General features: G+C 43.8%; 2 protein-coding genes across 2 annotated transcripts; one reads left to right on the top strand and one right to left on the bottom strand.

Annotated features, from left to right (window-relative positions):
- The first annotated feature begins 857 nt into the window (after nucleotides 1–857).
- LOC133370305 (chemerin-like receptor 1) lies at nucleotides 858–14,319 on the top strand. The gene is made up of 2 exons (XM_061596433.1): nucleotides 858–912; nucleotides 9,885–14,319. The coding sequence occupies exon 2, from the start codon at nucleotides 9,935–9,937 to the stop codon at nucleotides 11,018–11,020; it is 1,086 nt and encodes a 361-aa protein (XP_061452417.1). The 5' UTR covers nucleotides 858–912; nucleotides 9,885–9,934; the 3' UTR covers nucleotides 11,021–14,319.
- A 3,455-nt stretch (nucleotides 14,320–17,774) lies between these two features.
- Nucleotides 17,775–18,863, bottom strand: LOC133370860 (chemerin-like receptor 1). The gene has a single exon (XM_061597738.1). The coding sequence runs from the start codon at nucleotides 18,861–18,863 to the stop codon at nucleotides 17,775–17,777; it is 1,089 nt and encodes a 362-aa protein (XP_061453722.1).
- Between the last annotated feature and the right edge of the window lie 836 nt (nucleotides 18,864–19,699).

Genomic DNA, 19,699 nt, shown 5'->3' with positions numbered 1-19,699 from the left:
ACATTTGGACTGAGGCAAAAGCAGTTCAAACTAAAAAAGAAAAAAAAGGGCTGTGTGAATACAGCACCGCAAATACATTTAAACATGTTACTAGCCAAGCAAAATTCTTACTGGCCTGCCCACCCACCGGTAAATTCATCTATTAAAAAGCATAACAACAACACCTAAAACTCTAATTTCAGAACTTAGAAAAATCGGTATAAAACACAGCTGTTCTAGTATTACAAAAAATACATCTGGGGATTATTTTTATTTTTGTTTTGCAGTAACTTAAAGAAGGTATTTTAAAAAACTGTACAGCACTCAATAAAAACTAAAAACACTGAATCATGTAATGGCAGACCTTTAAGATCACTGAAAAGAAGTAAAGAGCTGTCTGAATATAGCCTAAGTTAGGGCCATTAATTTAAGTGGGGATCTACTCTGAGGAAAACTCAGCTGGATACAACCCTCTATATGTAATTGTTGTGACAATTTTTATATATGAAATTTGTTTTAATCTATGCAATTGTTTTATGTATGTTTTATTGTGAAATTGCTTCAAGAGGTTTCCTTTATGTTTTATAAATGAGCATTTCTTGCCTCTGGCCACTGTGCCTCTGACCATGCCCACCACTAACATGTGGCCCCTGTCAGGTTGCCCAGAAGGGAATGTGGCCCTCAGGCTGAAAAAGTTTCTCATCCCTGGTTTAGCATTAGCTGTTAGGAAGTCTGGATCTTTTTTGCTTGAGACTGTTTTGCAACTCAAAAAGGAACACCGCAGGACCAAAAAATAAAAGGGGCGTAATAGCATGAGATCATCTCCTTTGCCTTGCATTTTTATTCTAAGACTTCTGCTTATTTCTTCTCATTACGGATTTCTGCTTGAGCTGGAAGCAGCTGTTGGACAAGAGGAGTTTTCTTCCCTTTAAGGTAAGTGCCAGATAGATAGGGAGTAGGGTTGCCAGGTTCAGGGCCTCTTTGATGGCAACGCTGTCTTTATACAGTTCCACAGCAGGCAGATACACATGGCCCCTCAAGTACTGGATCTTTCCAGAGGGTTACTGATCTTCGTCTTTTGGGGTTTACTTTTTTCCTGTTCCTGTTTGAATCCCTACCTCTTACTGCTGTTTTTGAAGGCAGAGGAGAGGTGCCCAAGAAAACAAGCAAGAACCAGCATGGGGTGGAGGGAAGAATTAGCCCTAGGACCAGGGAGACATGAGCTGAAGTTTCTCTCTCTACTCAGCCACGTGGGGCCACATTTGCATTATACACTTATTCTACTTTCAACAGTTGTGGCTTCTCCCAAAGAATCCTGGGAAGTGTAGTTTGAGAAGGGTGCTGAGAGTTGTTAGGAGGCCCTTATTACACTCATAGAGTTTTAATTGTTAGAGTGGATTAACAATCAATCCCTTTCCCCAGAGAATTGTAGCTCTGCGAGAGGAATAGGAGTCTCCTCATAGCTCTCAGCAGCCTTCAAACACTACCCTTCTCAGGATTCTTTGGGGGAAGAAGCCATGACTGTTTAAAATGGAATAATAATGAAATAAATGTATGGTGTGTGAATGTGGCCCTGGTGGCCCTGGAGCAATTGTTATCACTCAGCCCAACTTATCACTCAGGATTTTGCAAGGATAAAATGCCTGAGTGTGTGTACTACAGAGCTATGGGTTATACAGCCATGAGAGTTGCTGTATACTATAGCCAGCATGGAGTTTTCACATTCCGCAATGTTAAATTGAAAATACCCCCCATGCCATTCTGATGCTTCCCATAAACTCATTTAAAAACAAGACCTTACAAAATTTATAGTTCTGAACTCAGAAACCCTTGCTTAACAACCCTTTAAATTTTCCTGGAGATACACAAAATACTCAGAAAGAATCGAGAGTTCAAAGTACAAAACAAGAGGGGGAAAAATCCAGACCCCTGTTGGACTTTTTTCCTGTCAGTGGTCCCATAATTTGTTAAAATTAATTAAAGCTCAGCCATGTTCACAGAGTGCCTGTAATCCTATTACTGACCTTGCCCCATACTCTGACCTTCATCTTCTGCAGTTTAAAAGTTAAAAAAATGCATGGCTGATTTTTAATTAAAGAAATTTAACATTGAAGTCAATGATAAGCATGGGCATGCTCAGTAAGAACCAACTGTTAGTGTTCTAAAAGCCAGACTCACAGCTGCTTGGCTTACCTAATCAGGTGGCCACACCGAGGCCAGACCATGATTTCACTTTAGACAGTCATGGTTTCTCCCAAAGAATCCTGGGAAGTGTAGTTTGTGTAGGTGCTGAGAGTTGTTAGGAGACTCCTATTCTCTTGAGAGAGCACCAGTGGCCAGAGTGGTTGAACAGTCAGCCCCTCTTCTGGGGATTGTAGATCTGTGAGGGGAACAGGGCATCTCCTAGCAACTCTTGGCATCCTTCACAGACTACACTTCCCAGGATTCTTTGGGGGAAGCCATGCCTGTCTAAAGTGAAATAAAGATCTGGTGTGGCTGTCGCCAGGGAAAGCTTTGATTTCAATTTGGGTGGGAGACTACATGTGCCTGCTGTAGAATAAAAAGGTGGGGGAAACCATAAAAAACAATGATACTGTTGGTCTAGTGTGGGTGTGGCCACATGATTAGCCAAGCCAAACAGCTGTGAGTCTGGCTTTTAGAACACTGACAGTTAGTTCTCACTGAGCATGCCCTAAGTCTCTAATAAACTTAAATGTTTTCCTTTTGGAAAGGAAAGGGGCTTTCCCTCTGCCCAGTGCCCCCCAATCTCCTCCCCTTCCCCTCCCTCCCTCCCTCCCTCCCTCCCCTCTTCCTCTCCTTCTCCTCTCCCCCTTCCCCCTCCTCCCCCTCCTTCAGCTCAGTTTCATCTGTTCTAAGCATGATTGTAAAGGAGTAAATCCAACTGAATTCAAAAACGCATTCACATGATCAAACCTGCCCTCCCCTCCTGTTCCCACCTCTCTCCTCCCTCTTGTTCCTCCCACCCCTCTCCTTCCAGTCGCCTCCCCCTCCTTCCCCATCCCCTCCTTCCCTCTCCCCTCCCCCTTCTTCTCCTCCCCCATGATCAGTTTTACCTATCCTAAGCAAATGTTCATGAGAGTAAATCCCATTGAACTCAATAAGCATGCAAATGATCAGACCTGCCTTCCTCCTCCTCCTCTTCTTCCTTCCCTCTCCTCCTCTCCTTCCACTCCTCCTCCCTTCTTCCTCCTGTCCCCTCTTGCTTCTTCTTCCTCCCCTGCCCTCTCTAGCCCTCCCTCCATCCCTTTTCTCCTCCCCCCCCCATGGTCAGTTTCACTGATCCTAAGCATGATTGCACAGGAGTAAATCCCACTGACCTCAATAAACATGCAAATGATTAAACCTGCCCTCCCCCCTCCCATCTGCTCCCCTCCCCCTCCTCCTTTCTGCCCTTCCTCCTCCTCCCCTCTCCCTCTCCCATGGTCAGTTTCACCTATCCTAAGCATGATTGCAGGGGAGTAAATCCCATTGAATTCAATAAGCATGCAAATGATCAATCAGGATCTCATTTCTTACCTCCCGGATTAAAAAGCAGAGAAATTCACTAATAGGCAAAAAAAAACCCTTGTAGTTTAAGAACGTACCTACAGCCAACAGATATTTTTTATCAGACTCAAAAAGCAGGGAAATTGGGCAGCTATAGTGAATGCACCAGGAGAGCAGGAGACCTGAGCTCCTCTCTGAGGTATTGGACTGCCCTACAAATTTGTCAAAATGCAAAGACAGTTTGGGTTGGTCTTTCACAGTCCAATCCACTTCCTGTGTAGCTTGGAAGAATTTGGTAACGTGCCTCTGAGCATATGGTGAGTGGTGGCAACTCCTGCAATCAGCCCAAAGAACAGAAACAAGACATGTGCTATGCTGATCTTGTTTTAGCAGGGAGGAAGCAATAATGTTAATACAGTTGGTATAGTTCAGATAATAACTTTAAATATATTTGATTTACTTTGCAATTTTAGTGAAGTTTCCTATAGTAAATCATTTTCTTTTGCTTCTGTTTCTGTGAATATGTGAAGTACAGCAATACTTTGCATAATTTACACTAAAAAACCTCCAAATACAATTGTGGAATAATGGCACTGACTATTCTGCAGAATAGTCTCCAACGTACATGAGGTGTGTCTCAGTTTGCACAAGATACGACAGTGAACAGAGAACTGAATAGGAGTTAGTCTATAGGGTATAGATTGAGGATTTCCCCTCCCCTTTCTGATCACTTTACCTTTCTGCCATGAAAATCTCCAACTGCTGTTTTTCTGTGCACTGGGCTGCTGTGAAAAGCACAGGACAGAGAGGCAGTAAAAAAGAAAGAAAGAAAGAAAAGGTGGCAACTCTATTTGACAACCCTAAATGTTAACAATCTGGGATTATTGTCACCTATTTTCCTGACTCAGGCCCTGTGCGTAACATCAGTTACGGCCTGCCTATCCACAGAAACACTGTTAAAATTACCTTTGTTAAAATTGCCTGTTAAAAATCTCAGTGCTTACATCAGGGACTTATATCATAAGTCTCTATGGTGGGTTCTTTACATCCATTGATGGTCTTGATTAAGGTAATGTGGTCTGCACAAGAGGAAGTTGCCACAGTCTCACAGTAGCTGTTGATTTCCAAAGAGGAAGGGAGAGTGTAGAAACTCTTGATCTGACCTACTGTGCCTGGTAGCTGCATATAGGTGGCCACAGCAGCAAATTTTCATGGGCAAAACATATTGGTGCCTTCCCACCCCCCGAATTTTCTTCTAAATACCCTCTCCTGGGATATACCTGAAGAAACTTTTTTGTTGCTTTTAGCCTTCCTTGCCAACCTCAGCTCATTCTCAGCTTTAGTCTTTCTGATGCCATCCCTGCAATTCCATGATACCGGACCTGTCTATACTCTTCCTTTGTGGCCTGCTCTTCCTTCCACTTTCCATATGTGTTCTTTTCAGGTCACCTCTGAGCTGTTCGTGGAGCCACATTGGCTTCTTCTGCTATCTTCCACCTTTTTTCCTTGTTGGAATTGTTTGCAATTTTACCTTTAGAATTTCCTTTTTTAGAAACTCCCACTCATCTTGGATTCCTTTTCTCATTTTATTTATTTATTTATTTATTTATTAGGCTTATATCCCGCCCGACTAGCGATAGCTCTCTGGGCGGTGAACAGCATTGGGGTCGCTTGCCATGGGACCTTACTTACTGTTATTTATTTATTTATTACATTTCGATCCCACCTTTCTTTCCATGATAGAAACCCAAGGCGTCTTACATATGGTTCCAAGGTGGTCTCCCATCCAGGCACTGACCAGACCTGACCCTGCTTAGCTTCAGCAGGGTGCTGGCCTCATGTGCCTCCAGACCATAGCCTGGGACCATTGTTCTGAGTATATTAAAACTGGCTTTCCTAAAGTCCAGGGTAGGCATATGGCTATACTCGGCTTTTGCTTCCTTTAAGATCAAGAACTCAAGTATAACACAGTCACATACCCCCTTTTGAAGGACAGAAAGAGAGACTTAGAGGTTGGCATTTGGCCCCAAGGTCTGAGGTTGCAACAATGCACGCAACGATGGTTTGTAGGAGCCTTTGGGCAAGCTGTTTCCCTCCTCTCCAACGCACTGCTCTCTCCTGCTGCACTTGCCCTCTCTGGCTGGGCCCAGTCTGACCAGACGGAGTTGCTGCCCCATCTCCTCTCTCTTATAATTGCTTGCATGGCAGTGATAGCTGAAGAGGAAAAGGAGGAGTTGCAGGCTCCAGAGAATTGTAGTGGGCCCTTTGCGGTGGTGTGAGCAGCTACCCAACAGTGCCTACTCCTGACGCCGGCCCTGAGGAAGGGAGAATGGAGAAGTTTAATCTTTCCTCCCTTTTGCACCTGCTTGGAGAAGCGAGTGCATGTTCCATGGTGGCTGAGTTCGGGGCTGGAGATAATATCAATAAAGGGGTATTTTCCACCTCATCACAGCATGACGTTTGGTGCATGCTGATGTTCTGCCTCACTTGCTGAGTTGGGGCGACTGGGCTGTGGTCATTCCATGTGGTGAAGGCGGGCAGGTTTTCTTCACATGATCAGAGACATTTTCACTCTTCTGTCTTGTTGCTTCAGATGTTCCAGGAGTGAGTAAGGCTCCCTAGTAGAGTCTGAGGCAAGGGAGGCGAGGCCAGGACAGTAAGTCATGCAGTGAAAGGCATGCAGCAGAGATGTAGTATGTATGGGTGTGTTTCCTTTGGAGCCTCTAGTTCAGGGGTTAGCAAGATGTGTGTGGGTGCTACCAGCACCTCCTATGGTACCCACAAATGTCTCAGTAAATGCCCGCTGGAAAATCCACAATGCATGAGAGACTGTTTTCTCTTCCTGCACAGTTCCTGTCTGCACTGGCTCAGTCTCTCCTATGTTGAATATACTCCCCTTAAAGACGCCCACATTTTGTTGGAGTCCAAAATTAGATATCAGTCTTCCCTTGAGTTCTGAACACGAGAGGGGCAAAGAGCTTCTTTCTATGAAACAGTGTGGAGGTGGTTGATGTAGGTGATTCCCTGCCACCCCCACCCCCAATTGATGGAGGTGGTTGATGGGGTGGGAACCCCACATCAATTTGTGGCCTTGCCTCTTTTTCTGTTTTTTTTAGATGTGGTAGCCATTGTGTGTTATGCCATATCCCCACGGCAGCCATTTGGTATTGCCACCCACAGCACTTTCTCAAAATACCAGATGTTCCTATTGGCCCCAAAAGGTTGGTGATCCAGTTCTAATGACTGTATTTAGTTTTAAATCCTCTTATGCCACACTACTGAGAAGCACTGCTTTAATAACATATATTCTATTTGTTTGCATTTATTAGGGACACTTCTAATCCTGCCACCTCTTTGCATCAGTTGTGACAGGATCACCCAATCATTCTTGGCATAGAGAGGTGCAAAATTGCCCTCAAATACAGGAGCCTTCTTCTTACATCTCTGTATGAGTCATTGCTCTCAGCCAGGTGTGGGGAACCTTTGGCCTTCCAGGTGCAGTAACACCTCAGTTAACAAAGTAGATGAATTCCTGGACATTACTTCTTTAACAGAGAGGTAGGAATAATATGGAAAGAACAGGGATAGATTTCTATGCCACAAAAAAGAAGAGAAGTTCAACATATTTCAGCAAACTCAACAGGTGATGGTTTCTCTGGCAGGGAAAAAACTTCATTTTAAAAAAAGTTTTCCTGTGCTCTTAAAAGGCAGAGGAACCAGTGACAGAGAATAAGAATGCAGCCCTAATTGCAGACGAATAGCTCACGGCATCCTGAAAGTTTCTCAATCTTGCAGCGTTTTTGTTCTTCCTTATTCAAAAAAGGGGTCAAAGACCAAGATGCTGGAAAATACAAACTTTTTAATTTTTGATAAAACCCAACGCGTTTCAGCCTGTTATCTACAGGCCTTCATCAGGGGCTATGGTAAACCAAACAAAAAGGACAAGTTAACTCTACACACATATAAAATCATATACATATACATAATACATATAAGTCTTTTGAACAGTCTAATACTGTTACACTCCCCTTGAAGGAACAGGTTCGGAGTTTGGGTGTCCTTTTTGATCCTTCCTTGTCGCTAGAGGCTCAAGTGGCCTCGGTGGCACGGAATGCGTTTTGCCATCTTCGCTTAGTAGCCCAACTACGCCCCTATCTGGACAGTGATGATCTCACCTCAGTTGTTCACGCTCTGGTAACTTCTAGATTGGATTACTGTAATGCGCTCTACGTAGGGCTGCCCTTGAAGACAGTTCGGAAACTTCAGCTAGTGCAAAACGTGGCAGCCAGGTTGCTGACGAGGACCAATCGGTCCGCACATATAACACCTGTCCTGGCCCGCTTGCACTGGCTACCTATTTGTTTCCGAGCCAGATTCAAGGTGTTGGTTTTGACCTATAAAGCCTTACACGGTGTGGGACCGCAATACCTTGTGGAACGCCTCTCCCGCTATGAACCTACCTGTCCACTTCGTTCTGTATCTAAGGCCCTCCTCCGGGTACCAAATTATCAAGATGCCCAGAGGATTACTACTAGATCCAGGGCCTTTTCTGTAGTGGCCCCCGAATTGTGGAACAGCTTACCAGAGGAGGTACGCCTGGCGACTACGGTACTTTCTTTCAGGTGCCAGGTTAAGACCTGGCTATGCTCCCAGGCATTTTGTTTTAATGTTTAATGTTAACGTTTAATGTTTCATGTTTAATGTTCTAGTTTTAAAATCTTGCTGCTATTTGTTATTGATTTTATTGTAATATTGTATTTTAACCTGTACACCGCCCAGAGAGCTATTAGCTACGGGCGGTTTATAAATTAAATGAAATAAATAAATAAATAAATAATAGCTGATAAGATTATAAGACAACCAAATCGCTTTCTGTACTGTGCCAATATCAAATGTCTCGATGAGTAATACAATGGATTGTCTGTCCGAAGCGAAGTACAGGTGAATGCAATAATGTTCCCTTTTGCATGAGGAACAACTGACACCTGGATGCAAGGGACTAAGGGAAATTTTCAAAATTTACAGTAGGGGAAGATTTTGAGCTTCTTCCCCTACTGTAAATTTTGAAAATTTCCCTTAGTCCTTCATTTGTTTCTTGCATCCAGGTGTCAGTTGTTCCTCATGCAAAAGGGAACATTATTGCATTCACCTGTACTTCACTTCGGACTGCTTGTGTATATATACAGACAATCCATTGTATTACTCATCGAGACATTTGATATTGGCACAGTACAGAAAGCGATTTGCTTGTCTTATAATCTTATCAGCTGTTATTTGAGTATTAGACTGTTCAAAAGACTTATATGTATTATGTATATGCGTATGATTTTATATGCGTGTAGAGTTAACTTGTCCTTTTTGTTTGGTTTACCATAGCCCCTGATGAAGGCCTGTAGATAACAGGCTGAAACGCGTTGGGTTTTATCAAAAATTAAAAAGTTTGTATTTTCCAGCATCTTGGTCTTTGACCCCTTTTTTGAATTCTCTTTTGGATGCTAGCCACCCTCTGCTTATTTTGTTCTTCCTTAGCCAAGAGCAATATAGAGGCAATACTCTTCCCTGTGTGGGCTAATATGGATCACATCCCTTTGGCCTTCATCCCATAACAACATCCTATTCCCCATCTCCCCTTCCAGCAACAGGGCTGCAGCAATAAACTCTCAAAGGCAAGAAGATAGGCTGAAGGTTGAAGGCTGGGTTGGAACATAGGAATACCAGAAGCTGCCTTAAACTGAATCAGACCGACTGACCCATCTAGTTCAGTACTGCCTACACTGACTGGCAGCGGCTCACCAGGGAGGCTCTCCCAGCCCTACCTGGAGATGCCAGAGATGAAACCTGGGACCTTCTGCTTCCAAAGCAGATGCTCTGCCACTGAGCTGTGGCCTTTCTTTTCTTTAGTGTTTGGTTTTGATGTTTGTGTGGTGTGGTAGTGGGATGAGCATGGTAAAGGGAGTGATCCTCAGAATCCTCTTTGACGGATTGCTGCAAGAGCTGAGCCCAAATTTCTCAGAAGACTATTTTTTTCCTGAGAAAAGGGCTGAGATGTTTCTTTTTCTCTCTCTGCTCCCCTATAAAAAGGCCACTTTGCTGAATTTCTTTGCCAGTTTTTTTGTTTGATGACAGTTCTGTTCCCCCTAATAACACTGTGGAATGCACAATGTTTTAAGTCAGGGGTACCCAAACTGTGGTCCATGGATCACCGGTGGTCTGCGATCTTCTTTCAGGCGTTCTAGGGCATGGTCCCATTACATATTTACATTGATTTAATTGAATTTTTACTGCTTCTTTCATCTCTTATATTTGGCTGGACTGCTGTGATGAACAGAATGCTGAACTGGATGGGCCTTGCCCTTTGCCAGCACTTCACTTCTTATGTTCTTCTCATTTTGTTTCAGCCAGGAAAAGGGAGAAGACGAGAGTGAAGGAGAATCTCACCCAAAAGAGAATGAGTAACACAACTGTGCCTACAAATCTTCCTGTTGCTGCTTCCAGTCTGAATGCTTCAGTTATTCCATATTATGACTATGTGTATGATGAAGAAAAATTTGCCATTCAAGAAACCTTGTGGAAAAGGATGAGTGTTTTCTCAATGGTAATCTACGGCCTGGCCTTTGTGCTGGGGGTCATTGGCAACGGGCTGGTCATTTTCATCACCGGCTTCCGTATGAAGAAGACGGTCAACACGGTTTGGTTCCTCAACTTGGCCATTGCTGACTTCGCCTTCACCTTCTTCCTGCCCCTGAGCATTGCCCATGTAGCCTTGAAATTTCATTGGCCATTTGGCCTGGTCATGTGCAAGCTCAACAGCACCCTCGCCTTCCTCAACCTCTATGCCAGCGTTTATCTCCTCACAGTCATCAGCATCGACCGATGTATTTCTGTGAGGTGGCCTGTGTGGGCTCAGAATCACCGGACCCCTCGGCTGGCTTCCTTTGTGGCTTTCTGTGTTTGGATCCTGGCTTTGGTGTTGTGTTCTCCAAACATCCATTTCAGGGACACTGCCCCATCCCATCTTAATGAGAATGAGACCATCTGCTACAGCAATTATGGCAACAATCTGGAGCAACGTAAGATCTCTCACCGTGCAATGATCATCAGCCGCTTCATCTTTGCCTTCATCATCCCCTTCAGCGTCATCGTCATTTGCTACGGGGCAATTGTTTTGAAGCTGAGGAGGAACCGGCTGACCCAATCAAACAAGCCCTTCAAGGTCATCACTGCAGTGATTGTAGCCTTTTTTGTCTGTTGGTTCCCCTATCATGTCTTCTCTATAGTTGAGACAGCAGCGGGAGAATATGATCCTGAGCTGCATTTGGTTTTGCTTATTGCGGTTCCATTGACGTCCAGCTTGGCTTTCATCAACAGCTGTCTCAACCCCATCCTGTATGTCTTCATGGGGCACGATTTCAAGGAGAGGCTGAGATACTCACTCCTCTCTGCATTTGAGAATGCCTTTGCTGATGACAGCAGCCAGAGCACAACAAGCACCAAGGCCAAATCTTCAGAAGAGATGGAATCCCAGGCCTTGTGAATTCTGCTTCTCCCTCAGCTTTCAACTCCACTTCAGTGCAACATTGTTAAATGCATTCATTCAGAATTTGCTCTGCTCTGTCCATTGTGCTGGCTGGGGTTGTTGGGAGTTATAATCAAAAAAATCTGGAGGGGGCCAGGTTGGTGAAAGCTAGTCCACAGTATGTGCATATATTACCTTTTGGTGCCATGAGGTTTGATGCTATGCAATCTGTTTTTTCGTCTTCTAGTTTGCATCGATACAGCTATCTTCCTAAAGATTTTATGGACAGCCGTTTAACAAAACAAGACAGTCTCAACTCCACATCGACCTTACTCTCCTGCACCTGAATAAAAGTATCTGCTTTGATGTTGCTGTTTGTGGTTTTGAATTTGCTTTGTTTACTGCCCCCCACCCCCTCACAAAAAGACGGATGTTTAAGGGTGCTGGTTTCCAAACTTGATTACTTCAGCGGATCCTTATCAACAAACCTCAGGACAGTGGAACAAATGGGGATATAAAAGGCAGGGATGGGGACCCTGTGGCCCTCCATATGTTGCTGGACTACAGTTCCCATCATCCCTGACCATTGGCCATGCTGGCTGGGGTTGATGGGAGTTGGAGTCCAACAACATCTGCAGAACCCTGGAACCTACCTATCTGTTGCACAGAGAAAAAAGGAGGCAGTGTCAAGTTGAACAAGTAAAGGGAGAGGAGGATGAAGGTTGAGAATGTCATGAAGAAACTCACCTAACCACACCATTGTGTACTTTTACTTTATATTCAGTCTGGAATGGCTATGTACCTTGGTAATGAGCCCCATTTACCTCTCGGCCCTCCTGCATTCAAAACTTTGAGCCTTATTCATGTAGCATAATTGTCTTAAGAGAAAGGTGTTATTGTTATGTGCCTTCAAGTTGATTATGAGTTATGGTGACCCTATGAATCAGTGACCACCAATAGCATCTGTTACAAACCAGCCTGTTCAGATACGTTCAGGTCTGTGGCTTCCTTTATGGAATCAATCCATCTCTTGTTTGGTCTTCCTCTTTTTCTACTCCCTTCTGTTTCCCCCAGTATTATTGTCTTTTCTCGTGAATCATGTCTTCTCACTGTATGTCCAAAGTATGATAACTTCAGTTTCATCATGTTAGCTTCTAGTGATAGTCCTGGTTTAATTTGTTCTAACAGGGAGGCCAGAGTCTGTGAGTTCAAATCCCTGCTTGTGTCTCCTGGGTGTCAAGGGCCAGCTAAAGATCATCCCCACAGTGAGTGGCTCAGGGGTTACGTGCCCTGCCACCTGTGCAGCCGTGGGCAAGCTGCATAGTCCCAAGGAGCCCAGTTGCCCCCCAGCTGGCAGTTGCGGACAAGGAGAAGGGGCTGGCTTGTGCAGCTGTGGCAAGCTGAGCAGGCCCTAGCCAGTTGGGGAGGACTAGCCTCAGAGGCAGGCAATGGTAAACCCCCTCTGAATACTGCTTACCATGAAATCTCTATTCATAGGGTCTTAGGGTCGGGATCAACTTGAAGGCAGTCCATTGCCATTGCAACACTCAATTATTTGTCTTTTTTGCTGTCCATGGTATCCGCAAAGCTCTCCTCCAACACCACATTTCAAATGAGTTGATTTTTCTCTCATCCGCTTTTTTCACTGTCCAACTTTCACTCCCACAGTCACTTTCCAACTCCTCCCCCACTCACCACCCTTGGCACTTTCCACTCCCCCATTCCCACAGACACCCACTCACCACCTTCTTTCATCGGCGCCCTACGTTGGAAGCTTACAAGCCTCCCTCTCACTTAGGGTTGCCAGGTCAGAAGCATCCCAAACCCTGAGATTAGAGGGGCAGGCACTAGTGATGTCACAGGAGCGTCCTCTAGTGATGTCATTAAGCATGATACATTAAGCATCAACCTCAGTTGCTTGGAGCATACCATTCAAACAAAAACATTTCTCTGACTGGAAATTAAGATAGAAATCTTAGCTAAAAGGTGGACCCTGGGTAGGGAACATTTAATCTAGCCAACTTGCTTCTGGCAAAAAGAGTTTAAGTGCCCTCAGGCCAGGCCAGTCACCAGAAGGCCACTAGTGAAGAACAGCCTAGTGTTGTGGAGATGTTAGATGGGAACACTCACAAGTAAAGATGTATGCCCCTGCAGGCGGCAATTCTAAACACATTTAATAAGGGACTAAGCCCCATAGAATTCAATAGGACTTACTTCTGAGTAGATATGGTTTGGATTATGCTGTTGGTAAAGCTTGACTAGGGATCTTCTGCAAAGATATCCATATCCAAGCTGGGTTGGCAACTGCCTGCCTAGAATGCCCAGTCCTTGCCTTTTAACATGGCTGCTTCAAACGTCTTTACAGACTTGACCCTTCACTTCAGAAAGAGGTTTGAGAAATGAGTAAGAGTTAAAAAGATTCTCTACCCATTTCTACCTACCCTGGGGCTGCTATTAACTCACTTTGGCAGCCAACCCAATTCCACTGAATAATAATTGACAGAGAGAAAACACACATGGTTTAGTCTACCTTCACAGGCAGTAAGTAGCTTGGGAAACAGTAATTGCAGCCACAGTAATTGCAGTGATTCTCTTTTACCACTATTGGGCAAGAAACAAACCATCATGCAATCAACAAGGTGCATCATCAGTGGGTTTAAGGGGGTTAAGCTGAGTGCATGGAACCACTGTTGTTGCTTCTACGGATGTAAGGGAGTAAGGTCAGAGGTAAATGAAATGCAAATAGAAAAAGAAAAAGATAGTGATGATTTCCTAAATGTAATACTATACCAACCACAACAAAATTCCTATGAGTAAGGCAGAAAACCCAGCATCCCATAACCAGTCTGGACTCCTAACCAAAAACGAAAACTAAAAAACCTGCCAGCCAGGCAGGCAAGTTCACAGAAATCCCCATGGATCACAACCTGACCTCGGGGCTGCAGTTAGTGTAGAATGCTGTGGCATGATTGCTGACATGGGTGAGACCCTATCAGCACATAATACCTCTGCTCTGAAATCTGCACTGGTTGCCAATTTGCTACAAGGCCAAGTTCAAGGTGTGCTTTCCATGATACAGGTGCCACATTGTACTTGTTCTGCTCTTGTAAGAAATTGATCCTTTAGTGTGGCACCTTCATTGTACTGTTTTCTACACCTGCTAAAAACATTTTTTTGCTTAGGCAAGTCTATCTAGGCATGTAGAAACTATTGTTTATCGATTTTAACTCTTTGTTGGTTTTATTATTTTGAATGTTTTTAAATACCCGTCTAACTGTTTTTGCCAATAATTTTATTGTTTTAATTCCTTCTGCAAACCACTTTGAGGTTTTTTTTACAATAAAGCATTATATAAATGTAAATAAAATACACAAATAAATTTCAGAGTCACTGTGGCCTTTGGGTCTCTTTCCACTTTTGGGAACAAAGGAATCTGCCTTATACTGACTCAGGCCGTTTGGTACCATCTAGTTCAGTACTGATGATATGGACTAACATTGGCTATCCAGGATTCCAGGCAATAGTCTTTTCCAGAAATTGAATTTTGGACCTTTGCATGCAAAGCATATGCCCTGCCACTGAACTACAGCCCTTCCCCTGTTTAAAAAAGTATCCTTTAAAAGTGTTCTTTTCATTTCACTAATGAATGCACAGCATATCTAGGGCAGATGCACATCATTCATTTAAAGCACATTCAACACACATTTGAAGGACATGAATCCCACCACAGAATCATGGGAACTGTAGTTTGTTAAGGGTGATGGGAAGTATAACTGTGAGTGGAAAACTACACTTCCCTGGATTTTTTGAGGGGAAGTCATGTGCTTTAAATGTATTGTGTTGATCTACTTCATAAACCTTGCCTGCATGTAAATTGTTTAAATTAATTTTTTTAATGGAAATGAGCTTTAAAATTTACTGGGTGACCATGAACTACTCACCATCTCTCAGCCCAGTCTGCCCCTCTGGATGAAAACAACAGAAGGGGACCATGACCACCCCAAGAAGAAGGGCATACTTAAAATGTAGAGGAAATAATAATATACAACCATAGTGTGAAATCAGATACTTATCAGGACACAGCTTGAAGAAATATTTATATAAGCATGAATGTCGAAGATGTTTATTATTTACACAATATCTGTGAAGATATTTATAGTACGGTCCTATGCATGTTTACTCAGATGCAAGTCCCAATGTATTCAATGGGGCTTACTGAAACAGGAAAGAGTGCACTGGACTGTGACCTAGTGATAAGGAACTTCACTCAGCCAACCCAAAATTCAGAATCATGACACTTTAAGCTATTTTGCAACTGTTTTATACTTGTTTTTATGGTTATTAGATTTTAAAGGGATTTAATTCTTGTTGTGAGCTGCCTTGGTTTCCAATTACCAACCCTACCTCACAGGAATGTTGGAAATACTCCATATGTACACACAATGCAGATGTAAAATACATACACTCCATATAATAGTTTATTGTCAAATTAAGTTGGTTATTGCAGAATTTTTTAAAAAATATATAAAATCAGTATTAGCTTCCTACAAAATAAAAGCAGTGACACCTAAGTAAGCTCTGCCTAATTGCTCTAAAATAGAATTGGAAGGAGAGAAGATTTGCAACACAATCCTTTGCTGTGTTAACTCAAAAGTGCCATTAATTTACAGCACAATCCTAACCATGTCTATTCAAAAGTAAGTCCTATTGAATTCAATGGGGTTACTCCAGGTATGTGGGATTAGCATTGCAGCTTTACTCCCAGAAAAACGAGTATAGGATTAAAGGTTCATATTGGGAAGGTTTTCAAAACACTGCCCTCTTAAACAGCCCAGGAAAATTTAACTTGACTCCTCATAATTAGAAAAGCATAACACATTGTAATAACATTTAGCTCTTCTGTACACACAGAGAATGAGACTTTTGCTACTGCTGAAAGCTATAAACTTACTCCATTTATGAGATTTTCAGACAAGCAGGAAAAACAACAGTTTTCTGGCCTTGCAATGGTTTCTAGCTGTTCCTAGAGGTCAACAAATCCCTTGTCAATCACAACCATGACTTCACTTGTTGGCTACAAACCTGAAAGTGAGGGGTTAGAGCAGCCAGCAATGAGCCCATTAAGCAGAAGTTGTGGGGTGGTGGCGGCGGCTGATGTTTTGGTGTATATCTTTTGAACCAGACTACCTAGAAACTTACTCACCTGGAGACCCGGAGAGGACCCCAAAAATCCAGAATTTCCGGGTGAAAATCAGAGACCTGGCAACCCTATTCCTGCTCGACCTTGGGAAAGGCCTAGACTCACTTACTACCAGCTGCCTTTGTCTCACTCTCCGTGCCTCACGGTAAGCCCAGCACCAGTCCCTGGGGCTGGGAGTGTGGAGCTCTTGCTTGGGAATGGGGATTACAGACTGGGAGCTTCATCCTCTCAGGGAACATCTGGCAGCCAGCTCAGCCTGCCTTCATCTGGTAGTGCTGCATCATCACATCAGCATGTGATGCTTTTCATCACCCAACATGGTGGTGGGGGCATCTTGGATGATGGAAAGCATGTGTACTAATGCGCTGATGCAAGAGGTGGCACAACTGGATGTAGGTAAGCTAGAGCGGCCAGGTGTAGCATTGCCAAGCCTCCGGTCTACTGGGTGAGTCACCCTGGAAAATTGGAGGATATTTGGGTGATTTGGTCAGAGACCCTAAGAGGATTCCCCCCTCCCAACAGAGTCTCCAGGTAAAAAATGGAGACCAGGCAATGCTACCTACTATATAGAAGTAAAATTTATATTCATTGTTCCATCCACTGGCATGTGGCCCCCAGAATGTTACCCAGGGGGAAATGTGGTCCTCAGGTTCAAAAAGGTTCCCTGTCCCCAAGATAGTTCTTTACTGCTTCACCCAGCTAACAGCATATGTAAAAGACATTCATGAATGAAATATAAACATTTCTATTTCGCCTTTCCATACTTAATGCTCTGGTCAGCTAACAAACATAAAACACAAATAAAATCACATAACTTTACAAAAAATGACAACAGATAAAAAAGCCAGCCAGTTATAACTAAAAACCAGTAAAATAATGCATCAGAGTGAAAACAGAGGATACAGAATAAACAAACTAGCTTTGCAGATGAAAGGCTTTGAAGGACGCAGATGTTTGGTAGATGGCTGCCAGAGGGGGTGCTATGAGTGTTGCTTTGGAGGGAGCTTGAGAGTCTGGGTGCAATCATCGCAAAGGCCCTTTCTGGAGCCCACCAGAGATACTCATCGAGTCACATAGGGTGCTTCCAGACTGTTGCTATTTTCAGGTGGGATTCAAATCACATACTAGCAAATTTAGGATGCAGAATTATTGCTGATTGGGAGCTGATCTTGCATAACAAACCCACTTCCCCCAAAGAGTGAACTTTCTGTGATAAGCAAAGTGGTGGGAAAATGCACTGGAAAGTAGGGAAAACAATTGGTTGATGCAATGTCATCTAGCCTCCCTGTGAACAAATGAGACAGAATGCTCATTTAAATAGCTAACACCATCTAATCTCCCTGCAAACAAATCAGGATGGATGCTAAATAAACAGGTCATCTGGAAGCACCCATAATTTAACCTCTGTGTACGTTTTGTGCAAGCAAATCACGATGAATACTCAAGTCAACAGGTTATCTGGAAGAGCCCCCAATGATTTTAGTTGCAAAGTCAGAATTGGAGCAGACTTTTTTTTGAGGGGTGTATGTAGGAAACACAGAATATGCATAAACTTGTGCATGGGAAAACACATCAAACCATGCAGGACTCCATTCCTGATGTGGAGCTGGAGGTTCTGTTGCTGGAAAAAGAGAGAGTGGTGGCCCACTTCTCACTGACCGCTCCTTTAAAGGCTGAGAGGAGGGATTGCCAGCTGGCCTTTCTACAGTCTGACCCGATGAAGACGTACAAAATGGGATTGAGGCAGCTGTTGAGGCAGAGCAGGCCATTAGCCAGTGGTAAACCTATATCGAGGGTGGTTTGCATTTCAAGGCTGTTGTCTTCCAGCATTTCAAGAATGGAGAAGAGGTGGTAGGGGAACCAGCAACAGAAGAATGCCGCCACCACTGCCACAATGATTTTGAAGGATCTGCCAAATCGACCAAAGATTTTCTTCCTTAGCTTGATAATGATGGCACAGTAGCAAGCCAGAATGACATTGAAGGGGACGAGGAAGCCAATCACAAATTCGGTAAGCACCATGGAACGGTGTGTCCTTAGGCCACCATCCTCCTCTAAACCAAAGTTGTAGATGCATTGTATAGTGCCATTCATTGACTGCTCCGTGTCACGGAAGATGAAGTATGGGGAGCTGAGAGCCAAGGCCACCACCCAGATGAACACAGCCACAAAGGAAGCAAGTCGGAGAGTGCGATGGTTCAAGGCCCAGACAGGATGCACCACAGAAGCACAACGGTCGGCACTGATGGCTGTCAAGAAGAAGACGCTGGCAAACATGTTCAGGAAAGGCACCACGGTGTCGAGTTTGCACATCAGCCGTCCCAGAGTCCAGTGATAATCCAGAGCCACATAAGCAATCTCAGAAGAGAGGCAAATGGCAAAGATGAAGTCGGCCACAGCCAAGTTGAGATACCAGATGGTGGTCACTGTTTTCTTCATGTGGAAACCAGTGAGGAAAATAACTAGGCCATTTCCTATGGCTCCCAGTAGCAATGTGATGCTGTAGATCACCAAGGAAACCATCTTCATTGTTGGTGAGATGTGGGCAATATTATAGGGAGGCTCTGAGGGCCAGTCTCCATTCCAGCTGAAGACACCATTGTTACTGGATGGTGGAAATGCAGTGTCATTGTCATGTGGAAAGGAGGAGAATGGATCCATTCCTTCTCAAACTCACGTATTGTTTCTTGCTTTCTGTGTATGTGGCCTAAAATAAAATAAAATACCCACACAAATCCCATATTGTTATAACAGAACTGAAGTGAATAGGCAAAGGAGGTACAGTTTTTTTAGATTTTAGATTAGGTGTTCATTGAGAAATTCCAGCTCCCAAGTCCATATTTTGAATCTGAGATGTGAAACTTGAAATTTGACTTAATTTCTGAGTCAAGTTTGGCCTTAGTCCCTTTTACATGGCTTGATTGTTAGGATAATAAGATTTAGCTAAAGGTTTGGTTCTACCTCTAATTAAGGGTGCTTCCCTTTTCGGTTTGAATGAGTGTGGGCTGGATGACCTCTTTGGGTCCCTTCCAAACCTGTGATCTGATGACTGTAATAGAGGAATCAACCCAGTAGGACCCCAGGAGGAGAGACTTGGATTGGGCTCAGACCTAGCTACCACCCACCACTATGTGCCCACATTGTAGGTACTCAGACACCCACATTGATATTTGCTTTCCTTTCTGTCCCTTCCCAAACACTTTGATCTCATAGCTTGGTCGCTAGGGATCCTACTCACCCGGTTGTCGGTTGTTCTTTCCAGCTTTCTGAAGTCTTCAGCAACCCTTTTCTCTTTAGGTTTCTTGCTGGGTAGATGCGCCAAGTCTCCAACTGACTTTCTTATCACTCTCATCACTGGCTGTCTCCTCTGTTGCTTCTCTGAAAAAGATCTGCCACAACAATTGGGGCAATCACTGTGGAGAGAGGCCTTGGCAACATCTGCAGAGGCACAGACTAGTCTTGCTTTCTCTGCAGTGGAGCTGTCAGAACATGACTTC

Source organism: Rhineura floridana, chromosome 15 (assembly GCF_030035675.1).
Source record: "Rhineura floridana isolate rRhiFlo1 chromosome 15, rRhiFlo1.hap2, whole genome shotgun sequence".
Lineage (NCBI taxonomy): Eukaryota > Metazoa > Chordata > Lepidosauria > Squamata > Rhineuridae > Rhineura > Rhineura floridana.
Note: the sequence above shows the minus strand (reverse complement) of the source record. Positions and strands in the feature narration are given on the sequence as shown.

Excerpts from the sequence above, each read along its gene's own strand:
- LOC133370305 (XM_061596433.1), top strand. The coding sequence starts at position 9,935 with ATGAGTAACACAACTGTGCCTACAAATCTTCCTGTTGCTGCTTCCAGT.
- LOC133370860 (XM_061597738.1), bottom strand. The coding sequence starts at position 18,863 with ATGGATCCATTCTCCTCCTTTCCACATGACAATGACACTGCATTTCCA.